Raw genomic sequence first — 17645 nt, forward strand, 5'->3', positions numbered from 1 at the left:
TAATTTTTGACCTAAACAAGATCAAACCTTATTCATATTGTGCTCTATTACTACTTGTGTTGGGTTTTGCAATTTGGCTTTTTTTTTTTTTTTGGCTGTATTTAGTCTACCAAAAGATACAGTCTGATCGATTTTGATTTAAACAATACTTTAGTGCGATGCTTTGTCAGAAATTTTTTTTAAAAATTAATTAAATATCCTTAATTATAAAGATTTAAATCTAATAAAAAAAATAAAGTCCATGTTAAAAGGAATATCCGGTAATTTTTATGTAAAATAGTGTATGTTTTTTTAATATCTGAAGTCCATATTTAATAAAAAAAAAAGGAACTATGTCTATTGTTGTTGTTGGTGGACAAAGAAACTAATTTATATATAAATTTTCAAATTCAAGAAATCTAAAACAAACGAGAATTGTAACAAAAACTGTCCATATTTCACGGTTACGTTAGATCGGGTCGAAAAATAGATACCTATAGTTGAGATCGACAATAAAATGGATATATTATTTTGAATAAACTCGGACAAGGGAATAACACAAGTCAGCAGATAATAATAATAATAATAATAATAATAATAATAATACTTCCAATTTTTTTTTAAAAAAAACTTTACAATATCTATGTAAGTATTATAGTGGTAGTGGTAGGTTGAATTTTAAGTTTTAATTGAAAACGTTAAAAATGGTACAAACAAACGCAGACAGAGGAGAGGTGGTTGAAGAACCATAATTTTACTTAATTAAAACATTAAGACAAAAACAACCATCAATAGCCACACATAACTCTCTATCAATTTCAAAATAGTGCCCATTAATGGTCTCTCTCTCTCTCTACCCCCTCTCTCTCTCTATACATACATACATACATATATATATATCAATAATTTTAGTTGTTTTTGATAGGCAACGCAAAAATCCCCAAAAATTCATCCCATACCATGAATGCATGTAATAACTACATCATATGAACGTTATGCCTCCCCCCTTTTAAATGCCCCCACAAATATTTTTCCTATCTTCTTTTCAAATTTAAAAATCCTCCATTTATACTCTCTCCCCCTCTCTCTCTCTCTCTCTCTCTCTCTCTCTCTCTCTCTCTAAAAGCATCATTTTTGTCCACAGAGATATATAATAGCAAAAGTGCAGAGAGATTCTTGTGAAGAAGAATGAGCTCAGAGTCACAATGCATTGCCACGCCAAGTTTGTGCCATGGAAAGTAAAAGACTTAGCCTCTTGCTTCCATTTCTGCCATATTCCCTTAGGTACACTAACTCATCCAACACTATTCTATCGCCCCCCGTCGAAAATTCGACCCCCCCGGGGACTCGAATTCACTACTCGAGTAAAAAACTTTCATTTTTTCGACATTAGAATCCTTCTTAGATCATCTAAGAAAGTGTGTGTGTCTGTCTATCTATCTAAAAGTCTATCTATCTATATATATGTGTATCTAATTGTTCGAGCACTTTTAGTTTCAGATAAAGAACCCGACATCTGCCTCAGCAAACCAAGGCTACAAACTTCAAAAGGGAGCAAGGTGTTCGACTCGAAAAGCGGGTGTAAAAGAAGTGTCAAAGAGTCAACAAATGCCAAGAAATTGTGCAATGTTGAAGAGGGAGGAGGAGAATCAGTCGAGAGAAGTTCCCATCGGTATAAAGCCGGGAGGGCGCGAAGGGAGGCTGCATTTTCAGAGGAAGATTACATAGTTTTCTGCTTCCGAGAGGACGGAAAAATGCACTTGATAGATGAAGAGAATTCATCCGAAGAATGTCAACAAAACAATGAAGAAACAAAAACTACTGCTGATGCTTCTAACACATCACAGGGCAATAAAAAGGTTCGACCATTCTTTTTCCTTCAATATATATATATATATATGTACGTATGTATGTATAGATATTTTTCTTCGACCCTTTCGTTTAATATATCGCAAAAAAAAACCAAACAGAAGCTATAGGTTCAACTATTTCGCCCTAAAAGTAGCTATTTTTATAAATGATCAAACATGCCTAAATGTTTCTCTAATTTTCTTATAGCACGACGAAAAGGGAAGCAATAAAATGTGCACTAAATGGCCACCAGATGAAGACAGAAAAACAAAAGACGTCGAAAGCCATGTAGACAAAGGAAATGAAAGCAAAACATACCCTTTAGATTCCGGTGCTTCGAGTCAATCCGAGGGCAGCAGCAGCACAGGTTCTTTCACCTTCCCTGAGTAAGTAATCTTAAACCCAAATATACATATATGCATATATATATATATATATACTGTGCATATAATATATTAATCGGATAGGTCAACTTATGCTTACAATTTACATGCAGAGTGGGCACCGAATGGACAGGAAGCCCCGTTCACATGCCTAGAGCAGAAAAGCTGGAACAAGAACAATTTCACAACATCCTACATTGTTATAGATTTTAACTATTTGTTATCTACAGACAAAAAAAAAAATGTTGCATAGAATTTTCGAAATTATAGAATTGCTTTCACTCACAGTGGTTGGATATGCTAGAATTCTGTTATTTGCAATAACCGACAATCAAATTTCATTTGTCTTCTATTCTAAAAAGGGGCAATTATTGCACACATAAAACATGCATGCCAAAAGTAGCAAATACTTAACGCAGGCCGACATGTGGCAAATAGAGAAGCATAAGTGCAGTATGTACAAAAACCTACAAAATATTAAAGAAGCAGATAAGAAGCAAAAGTAACAAAAGTTTTATCCAGAGCCCATTTTTTATTTTTGTTTATTTTTGTCAGCAAAAAGTTCGAAATTAAATTCTATTAAGAGAGTGCAGGTACTGCTTAGTTACGATACCATAAAGTCACAGTGGATTAAATAGAATGCAAATCTAGTTGTTAAATTATGATCCCAACTAACATAAATTCGACAGTGTAGATCATTTAGGAATATAATGAACACACAACCACTCATTAATGAAAAACCATCAGAATCATTTAAAACAACCTTACATTTGTGGGCTACTGGTAAATGAGTAGTGTTGCATCTGGCAACCTAATAATAGTTCATCACTCTTGCTCGGGATTAGGTTTGTGAAGCAATGAGGGACTGGAGATGAAATCTTGCACTTGCAGCAGCAGCTATCGATTCTTCATTTTGCCTTTCCTTTGCAATGGCCACAGCAGTAATATAAGCTTCTCTTGCAGCTTCTAGCTTCTGTACATCCATTTCATAATCCTGCTCGATTTAGTCAAGTTAGATTGACGTAAGATAATAATATAAATGAGTTTTTTCACTTGGTACTGAAGATTTAAATTTCACCAGCAGAAGTATATTTACATGTATAAATAAGATCAATTCACAGAAACTCAAGAGAATGGTTAAGGTAACCAAGAAAAGCATATATTGATATAAGATCGGTGGTTTGAAGCCTGTAGCGGGTGAAAAAGATTTACCAATTCACTGTTATCATCAAGTGGATAAGAGACATCATCATAATCTTCAGGAGACATCTCGACATCATTCCTTGTCAAGCTTTGAATAAATAGCATGAAAGATGAAATCTCTCCTTGTGCTTTGTCTAGATCTTCCTGGAGCTTCTCCACTTTTGACTTAGAAGTTACGGCCTCCCATTGTAATTTCTCCACAGCAGCTTGTTTGTCAGCAAGTTTTATCTGTAACAAAATATCAAAATACGCTATATGAGTATGGAATATTCTTAGAACAGTGATGAACATTTGTGTAGTGTGCTATGACAAAATCTCATTAACGATTTGTTAGACAATCATCTTCCCTCTATTCATAGGTTCAAATATACTCTTTCGGGTAGCGGATGCGGATTCCCACGTCATAAAAAAAAATATATACTGCATCAATACTTTTCCTCCGTCCATCGCCAAATATCAAACAAATTTAATCATGAGAAAGATAGATATTCACTTCTTAGTCACTTGCTAAATCAAAGCTTTATAAAAAGGGGCTCAATGTTAATTCAAGAGTAAAAGTATCACCAGACGAGAGAAACAAACAATCCTTCTAGCCGTTGGTTATTTCTGTTTGGTGTCATTGATATAAAATGCATCAGGAAAAAGCAGAAGAGAGAACTGAGCTAACCCGAAATCCATACAGAGAGCATATGCTGAGATAATGTGGAGGATATTCAGCTCGAATGTCACGAGCACACACAGAAAAGGTAACTCAATGTACCAATTAAAGGGGGGGAAATGAAAAGTAGGGTTTCAAGAGACCTTTAAATCAGACAGCTGTTGATGAGTGGACTTGATCAGTGAGTCCTTTTCAGACACTTCAATCGTCAATTCATCAAATTTGGTTTGAAGGGAAGCCATTTCATTCTTTGCAAGTTCAGCAGATTTCAGAAGTTCATCTTTTTCTGATATTTGCCTCTTAAGATCCTCTACTTGATCCCGCAAAGCTACAAGTTCTTCTCTGTCCTTTTCAGAGAGCAAGGAACCTGAAGACCGGACTGAGAAATTCTCAGCACATCCGTCCACATTGTTAGCTGCATTGTAGTTTTGGTCCTTGTCTCCCCGGTCCCTATTTTTTTTGCTTGCAGCACTTTTTCCAGTTGCCTGCAATAAAATCGACATCAGCATCAAAGAAAAACGTCATAATTATATTATATTGAAAATTGTTATATTGAAATAAACTACAACTATATTTACAGCACCCCAAAGTTTCTACTTAATGATCATAATTGTTTTCTATAAGCAAATAATGCATAACACAAAAATGCAAGCATCACCCTCTGATGAAAATCACATCTCTTTGACTCCCTCTTACGATTTGAAAGCTTTGATTAACAACAATGATGGTATCATCTACAAAACTATGTTTGTTTCATGCATTTTTTGAGGGCAAAGGAAAATAAAATGAACCCCCCAAACCCCCCCTCCCCCCCCCCCCCCCCCCCCCCCCCCACAAAAAAAAAAAACGAAGAAGAGGCAAAAACATTGACAAAATTCCCATTGATGAAGCGAAAACTATGTTCATTTTTTCCTTTCCTTTTCCTATCATTTTTACGCGGAAGCAAATCTTGCATCTATTAATAATCTTCTTTCTTATTGTACTTATCTTACTCTACCTTACAAACCAAAAACATAAATTTTCCACTTATTTCCTTCCATTTTCCACCTCAGATCCAAAAACCAAACATAGCATTGTAAAAAGATATAAACCAATCTTCTTCTTAGATTAGCTTAGTATAAACTGTGATATTTTTAGGTGAAATAATAATGAAGCAAATGAGTAAATTCAGACAGATAGACATATAACTAATCAGCAAAAAACAGTTAATAGATTCAAGAAGCTGATAATCGATCTTATTTAGCTAAACAAGTACTACAATCTTCAAGCTAACAAGAAATTCTGGAAAATATATAGAATTGATCAACAGATTGAAATTAAAATTAACAGTTGAGACAGTAACAATAAAAACATCACATTCAAAACCAAAAAAAAAAGAAAAACATTTAACGAATACACTAAAATGAGGTTTTCGCATAGGTTCGGTCAGTTACTCAAACTACTGCATTCTTCAAACGAAATTACCCAATCCGTGCAATTTAGTAGAACACAGTTCAACGAAATCTGAATCATTCCCAGATTATTCAAAAACTAGAACCATAAATTTGAAACCAAAAAGCAGCTGAGCTACGAAATTACCTTCGGAACCTTAGTATAAACCATAGAACCCCGTCGCGTAAACGAAGAATTCGGTTTCCGCTCCTAGAACCAAAATTTGAAGAATCGGTATACAGTAATTTCATTAACAGTAAAAAATTGAAATCCAGAAGAAAAAAGGAAAGCGATTACAATGAGCGACTGGACGAGTGGCACCATCTCCACTAGATCATTGAAGAGCTCGCGGTCGACATTCCCTGTGGCAGAAGCGGAGGCCGCCATGTCGGAGAGCGACGACAGCGTCCGACTTATGTCGTCACCGGTGAGCCATGTCTTAGGATCCGAGGCGAAACCACTGCCATCATGCAAATCCAGCAAATGCTCCTGCTGCTGAGAATCAAACACTCTACTTTCCATGGATCCTCGCTCGATTGCAGTTGCAGCAACGGAATTGGGGATCGGCGGCTTATCTTCTTCTTCTTCTTCTTCCTCTTTTTTTTTTCTTTTTCTTTTTCTTTTTTTTTTCCTAACGGTAAATAAAATAAGTTCAGAAATACCGTAGACAGTATGTGTGGGCTTTCCTTTTAACGTTTAGTTCCGTTTGTTGGTAATTTTGAAGATTTGAAAATGGACGAAAGATTAGTTGAAAATAATAAAAAATTAAATATTGAATTTTGATATTTAAAAAAATAAAAAGTTAATATGATTTTATTTTTTTTTTTTTTAACAGAACTTTGATGAACGGTAACGAAATTTTGAATAAATATTGGCTCTATTTTGGAGTTTTGAAAATTTTATAATACTAAAATTATGTTTTCAATTTTTTAAAAATATTATATCATATGCTTTCATTAAAAAATTTATATTTTTGTTTTTAAAATAAACAAATATAATATATATTTAAAACTTTCCATTTATTTATAAGAAATATATTCCCTCTATCCCAAAATTATAGTCTTGTTTGGGCCGGACACGAAATTTTAAGAATATTAATATTATATTGATATTTGATAAAAAATATGCGTAAAATATTTTTTTTGCTCTTGTGAGTATATTAGTGTAAAAAGTAGTGGCATTTGTGTAATAATAATGAAAAAATAAGAATAATTTTATGGTGATACGAGTATTTATGAAAATAAAACTATTGTTTTGTGACAGACAAAAATGGTAAGCAACTGTAGTGGGACGGAGGGAGTATTATAGATAAATATTATCAAAATTTATAAAAAACTTTTATGTACATTTGGATTTATTCTTCCACAATTCTAAAAAATATATAAATATTTAAAACAATTAATATATTACAAGTATTTATTATTTTTATATTATTTATACTACTCCGTCCCGAAATTAAATATCCATTTGTTTTTTGCACGGTAGTTTTAGAAATATTAGTATTATATTGGGATATAGTATGAATAAAGTAGAAATGACTAAAATAACCTTATTAGTATCTGTGATATATAAATGTAATGATATTTGTGTAATATATTATAAGTTGTAAGGGTATTTGTAATGTTAGGCAGATAGTTGTAAGATTATTTGTAATGCTAGGTAGATAGTGCAGTTACTGAGAAAGGAAATGGATACTTTGTTACGAGAGCGACTAAAATGAAAAAATTGATACTTTGTTATGAGAAGGAGGATGTATTTTTTATATCTCAAATGATAATAAAATTGTGGTTTAAAATTGAATTAAAATTAAATATTATATTTAAATTTTATTTAAATAGTATTTTAATTTGATAGCTTGTTAGATAAAATATTATATTTTTATTAGAAATATACTAAAATGAATAATACTTATTTTTGTTTGGAATCACATAAAAACACATGGTGTGTTTGTCTCTGAGTTTTACTTTTTTTATTTGAATTTTTTAATAATAAAAAGTTAAATTTGAATAGTTATTTGATGTGATATAAATAGATATTGATGTGATGTTTTGAATATAAAATAAATTTATAATATAATATAAATAATAATAATTGTTCGATGTTATATTTTTTTTTTAAAGAAAAAAAAATAATAGTAAAAACTTATGCTAAAACCCATAAAAGAACACAAGTGTTTGGTTCAATTGTTTTAAAGAATTTTTTAAATGAACAGTACAAGAATAAAATTAGATTTTAAAAAACAAATCCTATGCTGAATTTTTCTAATTCAGTAATTTAATTTAATCTCGACCGTTAATTTATTTTGTATGTTTAATCAAGAGTAAATTAGAGGTCAAATTAATATTCGGCAAATCTGAATTATTATATAAATAAGTGTGTAATCAACCTCTCATGTTTACCTTTTGTTTTACAGTAATACGAAAGGTCCGTTTTTTTACCGCAGTTTTTCTAAATTTTATTATTTAAATTTTGTGTTTACAATTTTTTTTATTTCACAAAATATTTTATCAAATATTATTTTTATATCAAAATTAAATCAAATTTTTTTCAAACTCATCAAAAAAAAACACACCCGAAATTGATTTATAATAAAGTATTGATTTGAATATTTATTTAAATTGATTTTAAATAATAAAAGAACAAATGGGCTAAAATAGTCATCTTTCTTTTTGTTTAATAAATTTTGATTACGATAATTTTTTTTTAAAAAAAATTGGGTTAGTTAACTTAATATTTGTAGTAAAATGTAATTTTTAACTATTTTTTATTTGATGTAGTATTGAAATAAAGTATAAAATGTATTTTTTTTAATTTTTAATATTTTATTTATTGAAATTATTTTATTTTCAAAAAGTTTGTAAATCAATATCAATTAAATAAAAAAATGAATTAAATAATTTTAACAATTTAAATACCAATTAACAGTCATAATAATAAAATTTTAATTATAAACAATATATACATCAAATTTATCGAATTTGATTGTCGGTAGGAATAGTTCTATATTACATACCAAATTTATAGCGCATATACCGTACTAAAATTTTTTATATACTATTTTACCGTACTAAGATATTGTACTAATAATTTGGTGTACTCAATTTATAGATGAAAAATACTGAATTACCGAAATAGCGCATACTGTACATAAAAATACCGAAATACCAAATTTCGGTATAACGAACTTTTTCGGTATGGTATCGATATATTTTTTTAATAGACAAAAAAGTTTGGTACGGTATATAATATGGTCCAGTATTATTGATATACCGTATCGAGTTATTTCTAACTGAATTGCATGTATGGTATCAAACTATAATATTTTACGTTAAAATATCGAAATTATAAAAATAAAAATAAAAAAATTATAATTTTTAAAATATTTTAAAAAATTAATTATTTCAGCGTCAATATACTAAATTATCGATATATACCGATATATCGAATACTAAAATCTCATATATGGTATTTATGGTATATAATACCAACAATGATATGCAGTTACCATATTGAAAAAGTTCGGTACAACATTATACTATATAAAAATTTACGATATACAATAATTTTGATATTTTTAGTATTTTTTCATATATATATTACTTTATCAATTTGATATTTTCCACTATTACTTGTGGAATGTATGATGTTAATTTACCTTAATTAGCACAATAACTATATCTAATTTTAAAATATATTATATTATTCTATTTAAAATATATATATTTTTATTTTGTATTGTCTAATTCTAAAATAATTATTTACAAAATACTATGATATACACAAATATTTTTATTTTACTATTACATTATATTTTACACCAAAGGTAAACAATAATTCTTTACACAAATTTTAATTATTTATTTTAATTAAAATACTACTCCATACGTCTCACATATCGTATCTGCTACACTGTATACACGGTATTTTAAGAGTGTATTAGTGAAAATAATTATCCTATAATATAAATAATTATAAATTAATATTAAGATAACTAATTAGTTTAATTAAAATAAAAAAATAAATTAAAAAGTTTAAAATGAGATTAAAGTGTGTAATCATATTCTAAAAAAAAAATGATATGAAAAGTGGGACAGACAGAAACGAAAATGTGGATATGGTATGCGGGACGGAAGGAATATTATTTTTAAAATTAGGTATAAAATAAAAATAAATATACATCTTGACGAAGAAAGCATTAACAAAAAATAAAAAACCGGCCCCTACATTGTTTATTAGGTTAGAATTAGACCAAAAAAATTAAGGCAACAACAACACAATAATAATAATAATTATTGGTTGGTCACTCTGAAGTAAATGCACTCTATAGTTCTATATATTTATGGGTGTGTTTGACTTAGTCGATTTTTTTTTTTAAAAATAAAAAATTATTTTGATGTTATATTTTGTTAAAAGATATTGTAATTTTATACATAAATTCTGTGAAATTGAATGAATGGTATAAATTGAAATATAATTATCAAGATAACACATTAGTCTAATTTCAAAATTTTAATGAATTGCTATTCTTTGTAAAAATAAAATAATTTATTTAAAAAAATATGTATAAAAACTTCTGTTGAAATAAAAATAATTAAAAATAATTTAATACTACTCTCTCTCTCTCTTTCATAATTAGGTATTCATTTGCTTTTTACACAGGATTTTTAAAATATTAATATTATATTAAAACGTAGTATGAATAAAATAGAAATGACTAAAATAATCTTATTAGTATTATATGATATAAAAATAATGACATTTATATAATATATTGTAAGTTGTAAGGGTATTTGTAATATTAAATAAAAAAATAAATACAATAAAAAATAAATATTTTGTTATGGGACGAAAAGTATAATATTTTGTAAGAAAAATTATACATTGTCATGACCTCATGCTGCGGATTCATGCATCACCAAATATGTTTAACATAAATATAAAAAATGTTCAACAAATAATTTTTATATATTTTTTAAAATTTATACATTTGAATATTATATTTATTTACAAATATGCTATAATTATTATACATTCAATTTATCCATTTTTTTTTTAAAAAAAAAAGAAAAGTTGTGGATGGAAGGATTTATCAACTGCTCAATTTTTATTTACGTTCAAAATTATTAAAAAAATTTTTTTTAAAAAAAAATAATAATAATAATAATACTATCACCCCTATGTTTCTAAAATGATACACCAACCAAAATCAGACTGTTACTGTAAGAAAGAAATATCTGTGTATATATATAATTATAAATTTTCATTGGTTAATAAAAACACAACTACAACTGAATATATAAAAATATATTTATACTTATATATAATCGTAAAATTTTGAAAAGGATATTTTATTTTTACTGGGAAAGAAAATTAAGGGATTGATCTCCACCGTCCGTCCACTGGGGCTGACTCCAGTACGCAAGATCAACGGCAGCCGTTAGATCAAACAGCTCCTCATCCTGATCTCCTCCATTTCTTTGTCCAGCTCCTCCGCCGCCGCTGCCGCCTCCCCAATCGAGCGCCGTCAGTCCGACGGCGTGGCTCACATCTGCCGTAATCTCGTGCATCTTTAGCTCTTCCGTCGCCGCGGCCGTCACATTGGCCGGTGAAGGATTATTCGGTCCTGGAGCTTGATTTTCTCTCTGTACCTGCTCGTACGACGTCGTCGGAATGTTGCCTACGCCGAAATCCTCCTCCATCGCAGCGGCGGACGGCGGCGTCGCTTGTAGGTTCACGAAGCGTCCGATCTCGGTCGCGAAGATCCGGCGGTCCGCCGACTGATTCACCGGAAAATCGTAGTTAACGTTTGCGTTGAGGAATCTCGAATCGGAGAAAGTACAAGCTGCGGCTGAGCTCGACGGCGTGTTATTTAAAGCCGAACCGTATTCCGCAGCCGCTAAGGCGGAGGTCGGCGTCGAAATCGCCGTCGTCGTCGCCGCGGTGAGGCTGGAGCTCTCGCTGCTCGAACTCCGCGCGTTCGAGCTACGGTCTCCTGAAGGAGCATCTGCGTCGGTTTTACGCTTGCCGCGCTTAGTTTTCCGGCAGCCTCCTCCTACCGGAACGTTGCGGAGAACGCCGCCTTTGGTCCAGTAACGCCGGCAGCTCTTACAGAAATGGCGCGGCTGAGAGAGGTTGTAGTTGTTATAGTAGCAGAACTTCGTGTTGAACGAGTCGCACCGAGGACACTTCAACGCTGCCACCGCTCCGTGGTGGTTATGCTGCCGCAACCGCCTATCTCCGCCACCGAAAAACCTCCCGCCGCCGCCGCCGCCGACGGCGTGCATGCCTTGCATTCCGCCTGAAAACAGATCAATCCAATTCCAAATCCAATTCTAATTCCAATCAAATCAAAAAATCGCTACAAACCATTGGACATTTCCAAACCCTAAAATTCAAATGAAATTCTCCCCAAATCTCACTGACAAACAAATATCCCTAAAAACGGGTCCTCCACTTTCAAGTATTTCTACGTCTCCACGCGCTGCGAAATGACGCAAATGCCCTCCGGAACCGCCCGGTGACGCTGATCGTCACGTGGGGAAGCGATATTACGACGACACCCCTACGGCCATGCGTGAGGACAGGGGTAAAATAGTCATTCCGTTTCGTGGAGATATTTGCATGGGTGGGGGCAGTCTTCATCTACGGTCCTTGTTCATGCAGGGACACGTGTACGATGGGAAAATCACTGACGGTCTAGGTTGTTCGACGATTCTTTGTTCTATCATCCAATCATTGAGTGTCGAGTGGTTTGAACGCTGCCACGTGGACCAACAACAAATTATAGTGCGCGTGTTTATGTTTTTAGGTTTTCACTATTTAAGTTTTGTTTTGTTTGTTAGTACTACACTCTATTATTATTATTAAATTATTTCTAATAAAATTATAAAGATTAATTATTGTCTTGATTAAGGTAAATGATTTGTTGTGTTATTTAAAAATGTAAATATAATATTTTTTTCGTTCGTCAAATATAGGAACATTTTCTTGGAAGATTTTTTAAATGCTTAAGTATAAATTTTTTTAAATGAACTTAAAAAAATGTCAATATTATTGACATGTTAATAGTTTAATCAATTCTTTTGAACTCGATTCGACTCAACTCAACTCTGGAATATCACAAGTTCCTTTTAGATAATAGATTTGAAAATTTTAGAACTAGTAAAAAGTTATATATTTGATATTAAAATAAAAAATGAAGAATAATAATAAAAATTTTAAAAATATTTATGTGAAAGACATCCATGAATATTATTTATGGTATCTAAGATAAAATAAATTTTGTTGATAAACATTAAAAGAAAAGAAAAAAAAAAACGTAAAATTTAAAAAATATTAATTCAAAACACCATAAATACATGCAAACATGGCTTTAATTTTGTCTTGTAAGAAATGATCTAGTGGCGTAGAGGTTGGACTTGTGACCGTAAAGTCATGGGTTCGCTTAGTGTGACTTTTTCGTCGCGCATTTTTGGGTAGCGGCTTTGGGTTCCCACGTCAAGCATAGAAAAAAAAAAATGGCTTTAATCTCAAGTGTGTTTTTATTTTTTAAGTTAAACATAAATGGGGTGTTCTATGATTTACTTGCCATCCATTTTGTATTGTGTACATTTCAATTTGGCTTATTCATCAACAAGAAAAAATAAAAATGAATAAGATATTTTTAAAATTATTATTTTCACATATGAAATATCAAATTAAATTAATATTTCATTGACCTCGTTAGCTTATTTGAGTATGGAAATTAAAAATATATATATTTTCATACATTTACAATTTCACATCTTTTTTAAAATGATCGATATTATTAATCATATAAAAAATAATATAATTGTTGAATAAGAAAAATCAATGTGCAAAGTTTTTCGAGAATGGATCTGTTAATGACAGTGGGATCCTAAATGAGTCTGAATATAAGCCAAACGGTCCAAGTGTTATTAAGAAATGAGTTTTTTTTTGGAGAAACCTGTGATTAGAATGAAACGGCCGACACAGAGGTCGGTCAACAAAGGAAATCGGGGAAGAAAAATGAGACGGCCGATACGGAGGTTGGACAAAAGAAAGTCGGACGAAGAAAGATAAGACGACCGATACGGAGGTCGAACAAAAGGAAGTTGGGCGAAGAAGGATGAGACGGCCGATAAAGAGGTCGGACAAGATAAGGTCAGACAAAGAAAGCTGAAACGGTCGATACGAGGTCAGACAAGAGGAAAGTGGGCTTTTAGGGCCCATTTGAAAGAAAAGTCTGTTAATTGGTCGCTTAATTAAGCAACATGTTAATTGGCTGATCGATTGGCCGGTCATTTGGTCTTGAAAGGGCGGTCAGTTGGTCGCTTGATCGGGCGACCAATGAACCATCTGAACGAATGGTTGTTCAGCCATTTGAAGGGACTGAATGGGACGAATGGTTGTTCAGCCGTTTGAAAGGACTGGATGGTGGTCGCTTGATTGGACAACCAATGAATCGTCTGGACGAATGGTTGTTCAGCTGTTTGAAGGAACTGAATGGTGGTCGCTCGAGTGGACAACTGATTAGTCATTTAGTCTAACGACCAGTTAGTATCTGGATTGATCGGTTAGTCAATTGTTGGGTTATTCGGTAGGTTCAGTCGGTGGATGGTCCAGACGATTTCTCAGTCGGATAATGATTTATGATCCGTCTGAAAAGGCGACTAGGAGGAGATGTGGGCCCGTCGTTAGGCCCATCAGTTGATTAAGGGGTTCTCAAGGGAGTTGGTTGGCCTGCGGTCCGTCTAGGGAGCCAGGGGTATTGCGGGCGGCATGAGTAGTCAGATGGGTCAGCCGCCCATTTAAGGAGGTAAGGTGTTCAGAGGTTGTCGGTCGAGCCAGTTAAGTCCTGTAATTGGCAGGAGCGGTTAGCGAGACTGTTAAGACACGTGTCAGAAGAAATTAGTGGGCGGTTGATAGCAGTTGCTGTAACCGACCAGACGACGGTTTAGAACATTTCTTTAGGGAATATTTAAAGGATTTGGGTCTATGATGGGAAAGCACCTTCAATAGATGTCAAATTTAGTGAATTGGCTTTGAGGATCACCATTTTACTTTTTCAGTCTGTAATATTTATTTTCCTAGTTTATTTATGTATGATACGGTGTCTAGGATTCTTAAATCTCAGGCATTTTATTTTATTAAATTCGAAGATAATTTCTATTTCGGATTTTACTTTTTATTGTTGAAAATCGGCATCAACAATAATAATATAATAATTTACAATTATTAACTATTAAACGTTATTAGATGTCCGTTACAAAATATTTCAATTATACTGGAACTGAGGGAGGACTTCACATATTTGCTTTTTTTTTTTAAGAATTTTTTTAACACATTTCTCAAAAATAAATTTATATATTACATACAATTATTATTTTTATGCTATTTATATAAATTTTTATATCTCACGATAATTTTATTTTTATTTTTTATTTAAATTTAAATACAAAACAAACACACCGTATATAATTGTAAGTTTGGGTAGTTAATAAGCATTAAGGACAACGGAGACAGGCACATGGCCCTCGTGGGGGACTCCCTTCTTTATCCTAATTCAAAATTATGTTGTGGGTTTTTTGTTTGTTTGTTTTTTTTGTTTTTTGATATAAATATGGTAGGGCAAAAAACTATGACTAATGTTTTTGTAAGTTTTGATACATTATTTTTTAATCTTAATTTTTTAAAGTAATATATTCCCTCTCAATAGAATATTGTAGTAGTATTATTTTAGTTTCTTTACAGTGAATTAAAAAATAAAAATAATGCTCAAATGGTCTTATTTATTTTATACATATTGATATTTGAATATTAATTATTATATCAAAACGTAGTATAAATTAAAAAAATACTTTCATTCGTGTCTTATAATACTATTTGTATAAAAAAATATTTTTATTAGTGTCTTATAGTACTATTTGTATAAAAAAATTATACAAATATAATGATATTTTTAATGTTAAGTACATAAATGTGACCTTAGAGGCAGACGAATAGAGTATATTATTAGTTAAAATAATTTTTATATTTTTATTTTTGTAAAATTTAAAAAATAATATTTTTTTTAAAAATCAATAGTATTTGAATTATTTTTTATTGTAACCGAAAACAAATATTTTGAATAGATGGATAAAAATAGTGAAAAAACAAATGAAACAAAGAAAGTATAATTTTACAAACAATACGTATTTTTATTACACACAATATACGTGTTTTTACGAAAGAAATATTTAAACTATTAATTTATAATTTACAAAAAAAAAAACTGGATAATCCATTGTAATAAGAAAATATATATATATATAATTATTCGTATACATAATAACAATTTTTTCTTTTATAATTTTAATGGTAAAATCAATCTCCCAATAATATAAAAATTTAATTACAATATCACTGCAGCAAAATTTGTACTGTTAACATAGAAAAAAAAAGGAAAAATTATAAAAATAAAAATACCAACTTAATTTACAATTATAATCAATTGAATTTTTATACATTTTCTTTCTTTTTTTGTGTTTTTTCTTCTTCTCTGTATTTGTCATTTCAATTTGACAATTTTGACGAATAATTTTTAGCATCCAACGTCGTGAAAAAAAGATTGGAAATAAATAAAAAATCTAAACAAAATTTGGAAGAATAATCAAACAAACAAAAGTTCAAATCTATCACTCGAACGGAAAAAAGTAGCAACAAATCATTCGGCAATGTTTAGACAGTCTCTTCGGATCCCAACTTTTTATCTGCCCTCTTTTTTTACCATGATGATCCTGTAAATAAATCAAAGAAGACAATATTAGATGTAGTGTAAGTGCATCGATGATAATAATCAATTTGATCAAATAAAAATATAAAATAATAAATTTCGATCTACAGTTTAACCGCATTACCCTTTTCTTACTTTAAGTGCGATAACATGTATATATATATATATATATATAAAAGAAAAATTAGTTTTCCTCCACTAACATTGAAAATCACTAAAAAAAAATAAAAAAATAAAATAAAATATAGTTTAATATAAATTATAATCAATTAAGAATAATGTTTAATAAAATAATTTGGTTTGAGTTTGGTTTGAATTTGAATTATTTTGTAGTTTTGAGAAATTGCGTTCTTTTGAGTTAGTAAGTTTGTTTGACTTTGGGGATTTTAATGTGTATTAATTTGATAGATAAAAGAATAATGATGTAAAATGTATATTAAATTAAATTTATGAAATTAAAAATGGATAATTTGAGTATTAATTTGTGTTAATCATAAATGAATATTTATATTCTTTTCTTATTTAATTGTATTATACTCCATACGTCCCTTAAACAATCTATCTTTTTTTTTTTTTTATTTTGGTCCGTCCCATAACAAAGTGTCAATTTTATTTTATAGTAATTGTACTATCTACCTATCATTACAAATATCCTTCTAATTTATAATATATTACACAGACGCTATTACCTTTGTATCATACAATACTAATAAGGTAATTTAGTCTTTTTTACCTTTATTTATATTTTATCCCAATATAATACTAATATTTCTAAAATTTCGTGCAAAAAGCAAATTCATATATAAATATGGGACTGCGCGAGTATAAAATTTAATTTTTTACAAAATAACTATATATTTTATTAAATTATTATTATTTAAAAAATTAAAAATTATTATAAATACATTTGTACGGCCGTGCAAATATATTCATGAATTGTGTTTATTAAATTTTTTTTTTTAAAAAAAATAAAATAAAGGACACACCCCATTAGATCCAAAGTGCCTTCATTCAAATGTTCATTCACTACTTCAAACCTCCCAAATTTTTATTGAACTGAATCGAATTTTAAAATTTAATTCAAAATTTTTGGATTGGATCGGATTAATCTGCTATAAATTTTAAATTTTTGAATCGATTCAGTTAGATATAATAAACTAATTAATCCAAAAATAGAAATATAATATATATTAATATATTTTATTGTATATATTTAATATTTTCATAAAAGTATAATATTTCAATAAAAATATAAAACTCACAATTATAATTTAATATTTAAAAAAAATAGTACAAAAAGTAATACATTTATCAATTTTAAATATATTATGTAATTTCTAATTTTTTGATTTGGTTCAAATTTTAT

The 17645-nt window shown here is 30.1% G+C and overlaps 3 protein-coding genes across 3 annotated transcripts; 1 reads left to right on the plus strand and 2 right to left on the minus strand.

Annotated features, from left to right (window-relative positions):
* Positions 1 to 918: 918 nt before the first annotated feature.
* On the plus strand, positions 919 to 2474 carry LOC127241877 (protein BREAKING OF ASYMMETRY IN THE STOMATAL LINEAGE-like). Its single transcript, XM_051261133.1, has 4 exons — positions 919 to 1263; positions 1474 to 1838; positions 2038 to 2216; positions 2327 to 2474. Exons 1-4 carry the CDS (start codon positions 1185 to 1187, stop codon positions 2424 to 2426), a joined length of 723 nt encoding a protein of 240 aa, XP_051117090.1. The 5' UTR covers positions 919 to 1184; the 3' UTR covers positions 2427 to 2474.
* A 376-nt stretch (positions 2475 to 2850) lies between these two features.
* On the minus strand, positions 2851 to 6137 carry LOC127241876 (protein MICROTUBULE BINDING PROTEIN 2C). The gene is made up of 5 exons (XM_051261132.1): positions 5803 to 6137; positions 5653 to 5715; positions 4218 to 4559; positions 3426 to 3644; positions 2851 to 3207 (listed from the first exon to the last, which is right to left on the minus strand). Exons 1-5 carry the CDS (start codon positions 6025 to 6027, stop codon positions 3055 to 3057), a joined length of 1002 nt encoding a protein of 333 aa, XP_051117089.1. The 5' UTR covers positions 6028 to 6137; the 3' UTR covers positions 2851 to 3054.
* A 4588-nt stretch (positions 6138 to 10725) lies between these two features.
* On the minus strand, positions 10726 to 11951 carry LOC127241596 (dof zinc finger protein DOF5.4-like). The gene has a single exon (XM_051260724.1). The coding sequence runs from the start codon at positions 11796 to 11798 to the stop codon at positions 10860 to 10862; it is 939 nt and encodes a 312-aa protein (XP_051116681.1). The 5' UTR covers positions 11799 to 11951; the 3' UTR covers positions 10726 to 10859.
* Positions 11952 to 17645: the final 5694 nt, after the last annotated feature.

Source organism: Andrographis paniculata, unplaced genomic scaffold (genome assembly GCF_009805555.1).
Source record: "Andrographis paniculata isolate CXL003 unplaced genomic scaffold, ASM980555v1 Contig83END, whole genome shotgun sequence".
NCBI lineage: Eukaryota > Viridiplantae > Streptophyta > Magnoliopsida > Lamiales > Acanthaceae > Andrographis > Andrographis paniculata.

Coding starts and splice junctions, on each gene's coding strand:
- LOC127241596 (XM_051260724.1), bottom strand. CDS start 11,798: ATGCAAGGCATGCACGCCGTCGGCGGCGGCGGCGGCGGGAGGTTTTTC.
- LOC127241877 (XM_051261133.1), top strand. CDS start 1,185: ATGCATTGCCACGCCAAGTTTGTGCCATGGAAAGTAAAAGACTTAGCC. Junction 1,839..2,037: donor CATCACAGGGCAATAAAAAG/GTTCGACCATTC, acceptor ATTTTCTTATAG/CACGACGAAAAGGGAAGCAA. Junction 2,217..2,326: donor GGTTCTTTCACCTTCCCTGA/GTAAGTAATCTT, acceptor ATTTACATGCAG/AGTGGGCACCGAATGGACAG.
- LOC127241876 (XM_051261132.1), bottom strand. CDS start 6,027: ATGGAAAGTAGAGTGTTTGATTCTCAGCAGCAGGAGCATTTGCTGGAT. Junction 5,716..5,802: donor CACTCGTCCAGTCGCTCATT/GTAATCGCTTTC, acceptor TTTTGGTTCTAG/GAGCGGAAACCGAATTCTTC. Junction 3,645..4,217: donor AACAGCTGTCTGATTTAAAG/GTCTCTTGAAAC, acceptor ATTTTGTTACAG/ATAAAACTTGCTGACAAACA.